The sequence below is a fragment of the Dreissena polymorpha genome, chromosome 8, assembly GCF_020536995.1.
Source record: "Dreissena polymorpha isolate Duluth1 chromosome 8, UMN_Dpol_1.0, whole genome shotgun sequence".
In the NCBI taxonomy this organism is placed as follows: Eukaryota; Metazoa; Mollusca; class Bivalvia; order Myida; family Dreissenidae; genus Dreissena; species Dreissena polymorpha.
The window spans coordinates 14,360,539-14,375,719 of record NC_068362.1 but is presented as its reverse complement, the minus strand read 5'-3'; the positions used below and the strand labels follow the sequence as shown (position 1 = coordinate 14,375,719).

Below are 15,181 nucleotides of genomic sequence, written 5' to 3'. Positions count from 1 at the left end.
GGGAGGTATTATAGATTTTATCTATTTATATTTTCTTTTTTAATGAAACATTTAAACGACTTTATTTATTTCAATAATTTATATGTAGGTCCTTTAAACTAAAATTCTTCACTGACTACTACAACCCAAAACTTTGCACATTTACAAAACATTAAGACATAGGAATGCTTGATATTTTGTTGACATATTATTCATAATAAAAGCCCAGTGACAATCTAACCTTTTCAGATATCATGTAGTCTGTCTGGAGGTATGAACGTGTACAGGTTGCCCCTAGAACCATCGCCATACAGATATACAGCATCGTACTGAAAAACAAAAACACACCTATTAACAGCTGCATTTTTATGGATAGAAGTTAAGCAATTTGTGTAAATTTGCATTTTTTGCCATATTCAATGTATTTCACTTATATGTTAACCTTTTGCCATATTCCAACTGTATTTCCATCATATGTTAACCTACTCATATGTATCCAAGGCAAGCTGGTTTACCAGCATCAATTGCACATACTTATGCCCATAATTTACAACTGACACAAGTGAATCAACGGTAATATTTTCTTATTGTTAGCGTAAAAATGCACCAAGATTTTGTAGTCACATGTCATATGACCTTATATAGGTGTATGGGCCTTATGAGATCTTTTGTCAAATGATCGTTAAAAACAGGCTTATCTGGGAACACACACTTAACGTACTTGCATTAAGCCTTTCCCACTCAGAAGCAAAGTGAAAATGGCTTTTACAACCAGCATAAAACCAGAACAACCTGCGAGTAACTGGCATTCTGTTAAGATTTTATGCTGTTTGGTGCTCATCATTATCTAAGGGTTGGAAATGAGGCGTTTCAAACTTGTATATATTAAAAAAAGACTTAAATTTAATTTGATTTTCAAAAGGACTTCAAATGCGTCAAAATGCATTTATAAAGGGTAAAAGGTAAAGCCCCATTCTGCTAGAAAGAGGCTACTTTCAATGTGTACCAGACTCCTAGAGAGGACAAAGTGCCGCGTGGAATGTTGTGGTAAGGGTCCCGTAGATCACCGCTCATGTTGATTCCCGCCAGGATTCCCGTAACAGTCGAGAAAAACAGCCCAAAAATGGAGAAGAACGACTCCCCAGGGAGGAAGTCCGGCCCAGAATTGTTACGTAGATTTATCTCGTGGTAGCCTGTCACGCCATCAGCTGAAATTAAGTTTGATCTTAAAAGACCCTTATATAGAGGATATTTGTTGGATTTGGTGGAATTTTGATTTTTTGATTTTGATCATAGAAAATTATATTTTCACGAGAGGCGCACCACCAAATTTAACCAATTTTCTTTTTTATTTTATGCTTACAAAGTTACAAGTGATGATTTTTGTATTTTTGCCATTCCAGACAATATAATTCCCCGTTGGATGCCCTTAAATGGTATTTCATGTATGTTCAAAAAAAGCTAATCCGTATTTCATTGAGTCCATTTCCTATGAAGAACCAGAGTCATTTCCAATTAAGTGAAAACTGTAGTTTTTTTGCAAACTTACAAGCAGTAAAACAAAAATTCCAGAAATTCATGGCTACACTTATGGTCATTCAACTAAAGAGACCTCTAATATTCTGTCAGTATGTGAATACTCATGAGACCCAAGTGAAATAAAGGAGCTAAGGATAATTAAGTTCAAAATAAGAAGTTTTCAAACTGCAAATGGTACACTTATCACGAAAGCATTGTTTCATTGAAAAACAAACACATTTGTTCACATTTCTAACCTAGATTATCTGGAAATCTTACCTGGATTAGTGTGCACAAAAGAGCCAACAAAGAAATCCAGCATGGACAGAACCAACACGACCAGCAGAACCAGTTGCAGTCGGATCACCCACTTCACCCCAGCAACATTGATACCTGAAACAGGACCAACACGACCAGTAGAACCAGCTGAAGTCGGATCACCCACTTCATCCAAGCAACATTGATACCTGAAAGTGCAGTGTTTTTTGAGGGTCATATTTGGGGCAGCTATTCCGCCCCAGTCTCAATGTCAACAAGAAACCGTCAGAGACGGGTGATGCTCCCCAAAGGTTTTTTTTGTCACAATATTGCACTTTATATTCAGATAAAAGGAAATGTCTTGAGGGCACAGTAGTTGGGGGGGGGGGACAAATTTTTTTATAGAAAATTTCAAAGGGCCATAACTGTGTGAAAAATCATCCAACCAGAACCCGCTGATAATATGCACATCTCCTCTTGGTAGTGAAGCTTCCCATAAAGTTTCATTGAATTCCGGTCATTAGTTGCTGAGAAATAGCCCGGACAAGAATTGCACTATATGTACAGTAAATGGAAAATTTCAATTTTCAAAGGGCCATAACTCTGTGAAAAATCATCCGACCAGAACCCGCTGATAATATGCACATCTCCTCTTGGTAGTGAAGCTTCCCATAAAGTTTCATTGAATTAGTTGCTGAGAAATAGCCCGGACAAAAATTGTGCACGAACGGACGGACAGACAGACAGACAGACGCAAACACGGACAGACGAAGCGGCGACTATATGCTCCTCCCAAAATAAATTTTGGTGGAGCATAAAAAGAATATATTTTCCCCTAATTACTGCCTAAAATTCCCAATTGAAGGTTTCCATACACACACACACATTTGTAAATAAAATGCAACATTAGTTAATTTATGTATGCAGCTCTATGGGTTGAACCTTAAGTAGTTAATATAATATGGAAAACACTTATTCTTAATTTTGAAGTATTTTTACCAATGCAAAGGATCACAAAATGGTGAAAAAAACAAACTAAAGTTATTAGCAGGATACAAGTCTTGTTATAACCTGAACCAGGAACCAATGTACTTGATAACATAATAAATATCCAATAATTACAAGTCTAATAATAGTCATGAACAAGTCTAGTTGATACCTGAACTAATAGCTAGTCTAATTAAAGGAATAAAGATGACAAGTAATAACTTAACCAAACTTACTTTGTTTGCCATATTTGTTAATGTCCAAGATTTGTGAAAATTTAAACATTTTGACAGTCTGCACACATGTTACTTTAACTGTTCAAAACATTACCTTATTGACACATCCTAGCATAATTTTTTTTAGAAGATTACTAAAGTTGCACATAATTAAACTTAAGCGAAGAAAGCAGCAAAACTGATATAATAGATTCCAGCAATCAACGTTTTAACATTCCATTCGAGAAATGTTTTTTTCAGACCTGAATGTAAAACTGTCCCCTACAACTGTTCATATAAGCCTCGTTCTGTTAACAAATTGGGCCTAATGCTTGTGAGTAAAGTATAGTCCAAGATTAGCCTGTGTAGTCTGCACAGGCTTATCAGGGATGACATTTTCCACTTTCAATGAATTTTCCTTTAAAAAAGAAGTCTCTTTAAAACAAAAATCCAGACTAGGCAGAAAATGTCATCTCAGATGAGCCTGCGCAGACTGAACAGGCAAATCTAGGACAACACTTTACACACATGTATTAAGCCCTGTTTTCTTAATTGAGGCTCTTATCATTAATGTTTCTTTACCTAACAACAACAGCACTAGCCCTACAGCTATCCCCTTGGCGAGCCACGGCTCATCCAGCCCCGTCAGGCCCATGACTGACTCTCCAAAACCCATCACCGACATTGAACATGCCACTGCCTGAAAATAGTTGATAGATACATAATATTTGACTGTCGCTCGTTTCAAAGCTCCATAATATTTAAGTGTTGTTTGTTCTAAAGCTCCATAATATTTAAGTGTTGTTTGTTTTAAAGCTCCATAATATTTAAGTGTTGTTTGTTTTAAAGCTCCATAATATTTAAGTGTTGTTTGTTTTAAAGCTCCATAATATTTAAGTGTTGTTTGTTTTAAAGCTCCATAATATGTAAGTGTTGTTTGTTTTAAAGCTCCATAATATTTAAGTGTTGTTTGTTTTAAAGCTCCATAATATGTAAGTGTTGTTTGTTTTAAAGCTCCATAATATTTAAGTGTTGTTTGTTTTAAAGCTCCATAATATTTAAGTGTTGTTTGTTTTAAAGCTCCATAATATTTGTGTTTTGTCCGTCTTTTAAAAGACATTTATTGAACTTAACCCTTTACCACTAAGATATGCACTTGACGTGTTTATAGTCCCTTAGAGAATTAAATTAAAAATATAACCTTTCATACTAGATTTATTTAAGTTGTAGAGCCTTCATTTCCAACCCTCAGACACTGATCAGCAACAAACAGCATACAACCTGAACAAACTGTGGTTTACTCAAAGTCTGTTCAGGTTTTATGCACATTGCATATAGCCATTTTATCTTTCTTTCTGAGTGGCAAAGGGTTGAAAATATCACTGATTCAGCAACACCTCTGAAGGGCCTGTCAGACATGTTGTCTCATCAGTTTGAATCTTATCGGATATTTCACCAATTGGGCAGAAAAAACATACTGGCTACTGGTGAAATTAATGAAAATATAGGGTCTGAAATTCCACTCAATCACTTGAAATTTGGTCCTTGCTTATTTGATGCCTGAATGACTCGCTGAAATGGGATACCTCATATTTACATCAGTGGGTTATTTTGTGTGTGTGTAAAGGTGCTTGTCTGGATAACACTCTTATGATGCTTGCTGCATCACAATCCATCTATTGACTGTTTTTTGACAGTAGCCAATTAATGTGTGTGCATACAGGATAAATATTTGCTGTGTTTATTTCCACCCAAAAATATCAATAACAGCTTGATATTCACAATTTCATCAGAGAAAAATCCTGATTTTAAAGGCATACCTTTTACTTAACAAAAACGTGAAATGCAGGGTAACAACAAAGTAAGAATGACCTAACTTTATCAGCTTGTAGCCTTTCAGGGCAAGTTGCTTTGAACAGATTATGATATCATACCGAAAAACATAATCTCTGGTTAGATTTATCTCAGTGAATGAAAGGTTTATGCAATCTACTGTTGTTGTTTTTTAAAAACATTTTACAAACTAAATGCCAAACAATTAAAACAATTATCTCACTGTCACCAGAGCTTACATTAAGGGAAGTTTGGAAGTGAAATTCTTCCAGTTTTTAAATTATATCATGGTCACAATTTCCATATACTGTGAGTAAAACTTATACAATCAGAGGCCATCAAGTAGACTTCAAGTTTAAAGAGTGAATATCATGAAAGCCCTATTCACAAAGCTTCTTAAGGAAATTTTAAGTTGTACTTGAGAGAAAATTACAGATCAAGTTTTGTGTAAGCTTTATGATGTTTTCTGCTAACAAAAGGTTAAAATACTGCTCACAGTAGTAATATTTACTTGTTTAAACATATAAATGTTAAAATGTCTAAAGAATAACATAACCAAAGACTAAAAGAATTTAATGAATATAAGGATTTTCCAAGAATTTACCCTAGGGATCTTTGTGAATAGGGGCTCTGCTGTCATTCTACCAATCCCCACCAACCTGTGCATTTAAACCTTTTTTAAAATTTTGTCATGCTCACGTTTGATGTGTCGCCTACAATCAATACTTCCACAGCAAACAAAAATTACCCAATCAGAGGCCGGAGCAATTAAAGACTCACAATTTTTTAGAGTAAATAACATGCAAGCCCTGCTGTCCCTTAACCAATCCCTGCCAACCTGTGCAAAATGGTCGACGTTGTGGAGTGGATATGTTTCGATTCCTACTGCAAGAGCGTTCTTTAGGTCTCCCCTTAGACACCAAGTACTGGCTATACCCAGGAAATGAACTTGAGAGCGTTTCAATAAGCATTTGTTTCCTTCTTAATAAAGTACCCATTAAAAGTACTTTCCCCAAGTGATATAAAAAAAAATTCCCAATTTATGCCTGAAAACTTCTCAAATAGACGAAAATTTGTGATTTCACCAAATTGGAACAGCACCGAAACTTTTTGCAATTTGGGCAAACACAATTGCTGTAAGGTTTTCAATGTAATAATGCTAAAATAAATAGGTTTGAACTTACCTGTGCAAAGCAGTACACGATGCCCACACTGCCTCCTATTCGAGCCCCCAGGACGTGGGACAGCAGGAAGTACACGCCCCCGCTCTCCACCTTACACCGTTCACAGACCCCGATACCACTCAGGGCCACAATCACAACGACCATCACTGTGAGAATGATTGTGAGAATGGTCAGACTGATACCAGCATTGCCCTGGAAACAACACAACACATATGGGCCGTGCTCTGGGAAAAGGGGGTTTAATGCATGTGTGTAAAATGTCGTCCAAGATTAGCCTGTGCAGTCCGAACAGGCTAATCAGGAACAATACTTTCTGCCTTAACTGGATTTTTGCTACCATGAGACTTTCTTGAAACGAAAAATTCATATGAGGGGAAAGTGTCACCTCTGATTAGCATGTGCAAACTGCACAGGCTAAACTAGGACAACACTTTACGCACATGCATTCAACCCCTTTTTCACAGAGCACGGCTCCTATATCTTTTCTAAAAACATCAAAGTAATTCTTAATTGTTTTTATTTTGTTGTACCAACCATATATTAGAACTGTTTCGATTTTATTCTTAATGCCAGCAAAGCCCTGAAAACAACATAACACTAATTTTTTACCTGTATAAAAACATTTCAGTTATGCTTAAAAATGTTAAGTTTGGTTTTACAAACCATTTTTTTTAACTGCGCCAAGTTTATTCTTGAAATTTGTTTAATAAATTTTACTTAGGTGAAAACATCTTATATAATCCCTTACTGCTTAGGTACTCATTTTGACGGGTAATTAACCCTGTCTTGCTATATTCAAGTTTTAAAGGCTACATTTCCACTCTAAGATACTGATGAGCAGCAAACAACATAAAACCTTAACAGACTGTGAGTTACTCCCAGGCTGTTCTGGTTTTATTCTGGTTGCATGTAGCCATTTTCACTTTGCTTCTTCTGAGTTGGTAAAGATTAAAGGTTTCAATTTTACTCTGCAAACAACATATTAAACTGTTTCAAGTAATTTCTTGACTTTTTTATATAAATTTCACTTCGGTGAACAAATACATTTAAAAAGTTTTGTGAAAGAGTTCATGATATTTTACGTATTAGAGTATTTGCTAATCAAACTATCTGCTATTTAATGTACATAAAGCTAGTTGTAATTCCAATATGTTTTTGTATAATCACATGTATTTGTTAATTTTGCTTTAGAAAAATTCCATTTAAGCTATTGTATTCATTTGTGTCCATTTTGCTGCTCTAAAATCGATTCTGCTTATCAAAAGTTCATCAAACTTTTAAGAAATGAAAGTCCCTTATGCTTTTCAAAATTTCTACCACACTACATTCTCAATATACTTTTCAGACTCCTAACCAATATCCACCAAACTGCTGTCATAAAATCTTGCTACAATCAAACCCTTTGCCAGGCCTCGACACTAACGGTGGTCCGGGGACCCGAGGCCCCCAGATTTCGGCGAGGACCACCAGTTCTTTCAAGCTCTGTGGTCCTCCGGGCACCCTAAATTTATAGAACGAATTTGTCTTGATTGACCATTTGAATTTTTTAAAGTGCCTCCAATTTTTGAAGAGCGGCGTAAAAAAAAATCGGTAAAATCTTATCCAAAAATGTACTGCGAATCGAAAGCACACGACTGAGCAAGAGCGGTCAGCGTCTGTCAGTTGTAAATATTGATTTTCGATGATGTAAGCGACCTACAGTGCAGAGAGTATATTGAAATCACTGAAGCGTGTAAGTGTTACTAACGGTGTTTTTACTGCTATTGTCAAGTTATATGGGGGTTATTATCGGATTTTCGGATTATTAATGGCTCCTTTATGATATTGAGCCCCCAAAAAAGTAACACTGGGACAAACTGTCACAACGATCAGTAATTATAATAATTATTAGAGCCGCTATTTCTTTAATCAAAACCATAGGCGATCGGGCTGGCAAAAGCATTTAATTTCTCCACAAAAACACACTTTTATACACTTTTTTGTACAGGTATTTGTGAGCATTTCTGTTTAATAGTTCCATTATTATAATGACCTTGGAAGGATATAATTTGATTAAGATACCAACAATTTCTGAAATAAAACGTATATGGTTCACTTGGTGTACTATATTTCGGATATGTTAAAATTCGGACATTTAAAGATAGTGACATGCATGTGTTTGTTTGTTGTTGATAGTTTGTAAAAAAATATGCTTTATGTTATTTTAGGCAACTAGAATAGATGGTGGTAATTATCTGGGCCTTTCTGTCAGGAAATAGGCGTGAACAATTATAATTTAATTGATCCTGGAAATCATCCACCACTAACAGAAAACGTTTTAACAACAGAAGCTGATGTATGACATGTCCAAATGACCATATATAACTGTTTAACAAATTGAGTGAGATGATTTACTTTCTGATGTTTTATATTTCTTTTTCCCTTTCAAATGATGTAAATTGGTGTGATTCTATGTTTAAATAATTAATTTTGAAACATTTAGGCAGCATATTGTTTAATACATTGAAGTTAACATTATATTATTTTGGTTATCTGTGTTGTTTATCAAGTTGAAAAAAATGGTATTTATATACAAATAAAGCTTATTAAGACTTATGAAGGTATGACTAATAAAGGTACTTATTGTTTTTTTATGTAATAATATACTTTTTAAAGTGATAATATAGGCAATGACATTAATGTAGTAAGGTTTCTTTAAATGATTGTTCTTATTAATAAGGTTGGAATAATGGACAGTTTTCACGGCGCGAAAAAGTTGCAACAAGTTTTGTTGAGCCAGTGAAACCCCTGAATGCGCGTAATTACCTTTTATTTCTTAAAAGCTTATAATAAGAACTTCCGAAACGCTAAGTTCTGGCGGCGAAGGGCAATGCTGAAGATGATAATGCTGAAGATGATTATGACAAGGATGATGATGCTGATGATATGATATCAAAAGTTTACAAGACAAGGTTATGAGCTTATAATGGGTTTGCTTTAAATGGCAACAGAATTGAATATAGGAAATAAAAATGTGTACAAGTATGCTTCTTGTACTTATTTGCCCTTACGCCGAGAGTAGCTGTGTGTTGAAACAAGAGGACTCCCTAGTTTGGGTGAGGGCCACCAAAAGTTGAAAGTAGGGTTCCCTCCGGGTACCCTGTCAAAAAAGTTAGTGTCAAGGCCTGCCCTTTGCTAGTAAAAATTCCTACCACAATCAGCCCTTTTGCTTTTTAAAAGTCCGACACAATTCAGCAGTTTCAGAGAATCTCCCTATCTTTGTGAAGCGGCCTTGGCCCCCTTATTTTGAGAAAAAATGAGTCGCAAACTTAACAAAATTGTGAAAAAAATTAGTCTGGAAGTTTTAAAAATGTAAAAATTTGAGTCGCAAATGTCTCAAATTTGTGATAAAACAACCATTTTCTAAGAAAGGAAAAAAGCCCTGAGTTTGCTATTCACAATTCCTACCACAATCCAGCCCATCCTGAGGAAGATGACAACTCCAAGAAGGTTCATCATGCATGAGGTGAACACACCATCCCAGGTACCAAACAGCACGGGCTGACTGATGAAGAAGTTGGCCTTCCACCACATCTTCTGGGTGAGATTCTGTAGGAGAAAATAGAGTACTAAAGCTCTGAATGGACTCAGAATAGAACCTTCATATACTGATTAAGAACTTGGCTTTCCACCACATCTTCTGGTTGAGATTCTGTGGGAGAGAATAGAGTATCAAAGCTCTGAACGGACTAAGAATAAACATATGTGCATAAAAATTGAGAATAATTGTTTTCAAAATTACATTGTATATCAACTTTGCTTCAAGATTCATAAGGAAATTGACTAAATGTTGTATTGTAACAAGAGGGCCATCAGGCCCTAAAGCGCTAACCTGAAAGCCAAAGGAACTAGACTATTCTGAAAAAAATGCAAGCTGATTCATGAAGATTATTTTGGACCCAAAAAGTGACTTTTAACATGTTATTTTATATTTGACCTTGTGACTTAGTTTTTGAGCTCATATGACCCAGCTTCAATCTCTGGCAAAATTTTATTGGGACAAATGTTCTGACCAAGTTTGATGAAGATTGGCCAATAAATGTGGCTAATATAGTGTCAACAAGTTTTCACTAAAGCCATATAAGGACAACTGCCCCCCCCCCCTGGCGGCCATGTTTTGCAACAAATCATAACCATTTTCAAACTCACTCAAGCTATTTTTAAAACAAATGTTCTGATCAAGTTTCATTAAGATTGGATAATAAATGTGACTTCTAGAGTGTTAAACAAGGTTTTGTAGTAAATAGCCATTTAAGGAAAAATGCCACTCCCCCTTGCGGCCATTTTTTCAACTGATCTCAACCAATTTGAACTTAGCCCAGATATTATTAGTTCAAATATTCTGACCAAGTTCATGAGCATTGGACCACAAATGTGACTTCTAGAGTGTTTACAAGGTTTTACCATACAGTAAAGCCATGTTTTTCATTCAACTGGAACCATTTTCAAAATGGTCCAAGATATTATTGGGACACATGTTTTGACCAAGTTTAATGATGATTGGACTAAAAATATGACTTCTAGAGTGTTAACAAGGTTTTACTATAGCCATATAAGTAAAACTGCCACGCCCCCTGGCGGACATGTTTTTCAACCAACCAGAACCATTTTCAAACTCGTTCAAGATATTATTGGGACACATGTTCTGACAAATTTTTATGAAGATCGGACAATAAATGTGACTTCTAGAGTGTTAACAAGGTTTTACTATAGCCATATAAGGAAAACTGCCACGGCCCCTGGCAACATTCAGTACAAGAATTACCTGATCTTCCTGGAACAGTTCATTCTTGTTGCCAGGTTCTACATGCTGGTACCCAGCCTCCAGTCCAGCGTCTGCACTGCCCCCATGTGTGGGTTTCACTGGCTCCTGGCTCAAGCCAAACTTGCTCCAGTCTGGAGCCAGGGGCCGCTTCCTGCCACCAGGGCTGGTTCCTTGCATACTCTGGTCTGAAAATAAGCGGCATTGGAATATATATTAGCCTTGCTGGGTAACAGGCTTTAATTTATGTGCGAAGTTTGCACAGGCTAATCAGAGACCACACTTTCCCCATAAATTAGATTTTTGCAGAGAAGAGACTTCAATTAAACAAAAAATTCCCTAAAATCTCAAGAATTGTTGTCCCTGAATAGCCTGCACAAACTGCACAGGCTAACCTGGGATGACATTATACGCACATGCATTAAGCCCTAGTTTCCCAGAGCAAGGCTCATTTCAGTGTTGTTTTTTTCTTAGATTTGGAATAGGGTGCAGAGTACTCATCCAAATGGAAGGCAAATTTCAGCGATTACTCTAGTGTGTAAATGACAGGGATAGGAATAATTTTGATGCATTTGAATACAATTTGGTTCCTTAGTTCTGGAATGGGTCAGTACCAATTCAAATGTGGAATGCAAATTTAACGCATGGTTTTCCATAACATCACAATAGTATTGTCATCTGTATACAGATGGGTAAACACACTTTCTAAATGTGCATACACTAATGACTAAGAAATGGTCTGCGGTTGAATTAAATTATTTCTATGCAATAATGAATTGGTTTTGAGTTTGGGTTGTAAAGCCATATTGGGCAGAGGGGCAATTATAAGGGAGAAGTAATAGTTGAGAAAACTCAAGGTTAATAAGTCCATGTATATTTACTGAGTGGGGGAGGGGTGCTTTAATAAGGAAATGTATGGTTTGTACAGTAATTAAAAGTATTAATACCAGGCTGGGAAATCAGGGTTGATCGTTCTGTCTCGGACATGGCTGGAGTCACCCTTCAGCTATTCCTCTGGATAACTTATTCCCAGTCACTGACCAGTGGTCACTGTCCTCAATTATCTCAGTCTACTATCATCTTTTAACCTGTAAGAAACATCGAAATAAAAAGATATGAAGCATATCTTCAGAAAACTGGGCTTAAATGCAAACTGTTTATTTACAAACCTTGACTAAATTAGTTGAATTATGTCATTATTTTGCACTGATGAGAGTATTATATCTGCAAAATTCTCCAGTTAGAACATTGAAAATTGTAAACAGAGGGTAAAAAATTGAAAAATATAATGTTTTGTCTCTTTAAAGTATTGTTTTTATATCCACTCTTAATTACAGAAAATTCAAGTTTTCACTTGCAGCTGCACCACTCCTGGATCTAGAGCTTTGTCCCCAACCTCAGGGCAGAGATGACTGGAACCAGCTTAGTTGGATTAAATCCCGGGCCTTCATAACCAGCCACGGGATGATAGCCTAGCCACGCGGTAAAATAATGTTACCGTTGCTATTTTTACTTTTTTTTTCAATTCAGGTAATTTATTTTTTATTATGAACCTAAACTATACAGATTTTTTTAAATATAAAAGAAAATGAGACTACTTTTCATAATATAATAAATAAACAAAAAGAAAATCTGATGGAATCTGGTAGGATTTTCTTGCGATGGCAGTGATTGTATGTGAGAGCAAGGAACGACAACTCTGCGTGACTCATGACCCATTTTGATGTCTGTGTTCAAGGGCAAATAACTCAGGAATGTTTTGATCAATGTTGATAACAAAGTTTCTTTCATATCAGTAACATCTCATGGGGATGACATACTTGAAGATTCCATTTAATTTTCTGATAGATGTTAAAGAAGTTTGCTCCACAAATCTGTTTAAACCTTTTATGCCTAGCGTCTAGAAAAAAGGCCTTGGCAAACAGCATGATGCGGCATCTCATCTGGGTCTGCGATGTTTGCTTAAAGGAATTTCTGTAAGAAATATTCTAAATATAGAAATAAATATGCTAGACATCCCTAATTTTGAAATAAATTGATCCAATTTAGAAGGATGGGAGAGTCCACTAGGCATAAATGGGTTAAACCTTTATCGCAAAATGATGGACCAACTGAGATAGGGACTTCAATATTACACTTCTCAAACCATTGTTTGCGGGTCAAATAAATGTTCATTTCTTTGATTAATTGTTAATTCATATTGACCATCAAATCTACCAAAACCAACAAATATCTTCTGTGTTTCACGATATATCAATTATTCAAATACAGAGAACCAAAATAATATGCGTTTTACACCCTTCTCAAACATTCAAGTGTTTATAATATTTGTTTTAATAAATTTTTAATTCATAAATTCACAATGACTTCTTGTATTTCTCTAGACTAAAAAATTAAGCCTAAAGCACTTCATTCCTTAACGGAAATTGAGCATGTACGTGTAACAATACTTATTATACTCTTATAACACATGAATGAAATATCTGCAAAACTATTTGCAATAATCAACAACTGTTCCCACAGTAACGTCAGAGAGATACCGGTAAAAACAATGAAACACATTTTCATGTTCCATAAACCGTTACACCAACGCCCACTGTACTGTCTCAGTGTCTGTGGTACATTTTTATAAAAGGTTAAAGTGGCATATGAATAATATTACTTATTACTTATTTCCCATGAATGAACAAATGTTTTACAACACAGCACATTCCCACTCTTGCCACATGCTGTTTTATCATTTGTCTAAGCGGCAATTAAACTACCTATACATTGATTACTGTAATACACTTTATATTATTTTTTTGCTTATTTAAGTTGAGAATTTTTATTCATTATATAATTATATAACAATTGAGAATTTGTATCAAAATGTATATCAAAATTATGCTTTAAATTAAATAAAATTTATACTTTGCTCTTTGTATGTAATCTGGCGAAAATGTATGTTTGTTTAAAAATGTGTATCACAATTTGGGAAATACAGAAGTTAAAAAAGTCATGCTTTAAAATGTATGTAAAGGTCTCCGTGATGTTATGAATATGGTGTCCTCCCAGCGACTGGGAGGTCATGGTTGTCTACCCCACTGTGGGAACGTTGTTAAGGTCACCCCAAAAAACATAAAGTCCTGGTTCAAGGCCCAGGTAACAGACTCGATAGCATTTCAATAAGCCTGAGGCTTTCGATGCAATTGAGCTAAAACAAGAGATGTGTTTGTTAGAAACACAATTGCCCCCTATTGCCCCGCTTTGAAGCCATATGTTTGACCTTTGACCTACACAAATGACCTTGACCTTTCACCACTCAAAATCTGCAGTTCCATGAGATACACATGCATGCCAAATAACAAGTTGCTATCTTCAATATTGAAAAAGTTATGGCCAATGTTAAAGTTTTCGGACAGTCGCACAGGACAGTTACATGTAAACTGCTATATGCCACCCTACTGGAGGCATAATAAACAGGTTTAAACTAAAATGAATGCAGAGAAAAGCAAATTTATAATATAAATAGTCTGAGAAATTCTGGACTAAACTACTTTTAATATTGTACTTACTTGTAGCTTCATATTAACTGAAGAGAAATTTTCCTTTTTTACTGCCTTGTGAAACGTGTCTATTGCTTGGTTCCTTTCAGGTCTGATATAATTTGTATTGTTGCTGTTGCTGCTATTGGAACCAACGTAGCTCACTTAATACAATGTATTTTGCCAAATAGGTGTCGTAGACACTAATAATTGTTCCAGCATTGCCCTTACTCACTTCTGAAGTTGATAAAAATGAAAATAGAATTCACGGGTTTTAAATACATTTCCAATTTACCCCTTTTTAATATTTACCTTTCAAACTCAAAGTGCCGGTTCTGATTTGTGTATCTCTTAAAGGGACCGTCAAGTAATGTAATATACCAGTCGTGATATTTTAATTAATATAAACTAATAATTGTAAAAAAATACGGTATTTTAGAACTTTTTTTGTCGATGGCGGTTGACTGTCCCTTTAAGAGATACACAAATCACAATACATACGGGTAACTATATTTGTTTGAATGCAAGATTACGAGAACAAAAATATTCACTTTAGCCTTATATTATTTTAACATCACCATTCAAAACCATCAAGTGAAAGTCGGAACAAAAAGTGGTCTTCCAAAAGATTGGTTTTACAATTGAAAGACAAACATTATGCTTAAAAGTTTAGCCCAAAGGAATTTTCTTTCATTATCTAGCTTCACATCGCACATCACAATATTGTATTGAATATTTCTGTAAATACAGAAGAAGAGCAATTCTTCAAAAGACTCCTAATGCAGCATGTCACGATAACCATTTACTGCTCCTGATAAAAAAAATCAGTTTACATGCATATTACTTTTTTTTCTAATTAAACAAATAACAAATCAGTAA

The 15,181-nt window shown here is 35.3% G+C and overlaps 1 protein-coding gene across 1 annotated transcript in view; it reads right to left on the bottom strand.

Moving 5' to 3' along the window:
- The window catches only part of LOC127840337 (solute carrier family 12 member 8-like), a 29,526-nt gene extending 14,974 nt beyond the window's left edge, over positions 1-14,552 (bottom strand). Inside the window, exons 1-9 of the mRNA XM_052368744.1 lie at positions 14,333-14,552; positions 11,723-11,863; positions 10,779-10,963; positions 9,422-9,562; positions 5,975-6,166; positions 3,540-3,657; positions 1,777-1,890; positions 986-1,187; positions 221-308 (exon numbers count right to left, since the gene is read on the bottom strand). Of these exons, the coding sequence (XP_052224704.1) occupies positions 221-308; positions 986-1,187; positions 1,777-1,890; positions 3,540-3,657; positions 5,975-6,166; positions 9,422-9,562; positions 10,779-10,963; positions 11,723-11,762 (1,080 nt within the window). The 5' untranslated portion in view covers positions 11,763-11,863; positions 14,333-14,552. The remainder of the gene's footprint in view (positions 1-220; positions 309-985; positions 1,188-1,776; positions 1,891-3,539; positions 3,658-5,974; positions 6,167-9,421; positions 9,563-10,778; positions 10,964-11,722; positions 11,864-14,332) is intronic.
- Positions 14,553-15,181: the final 629 nt, after the last annotated feature.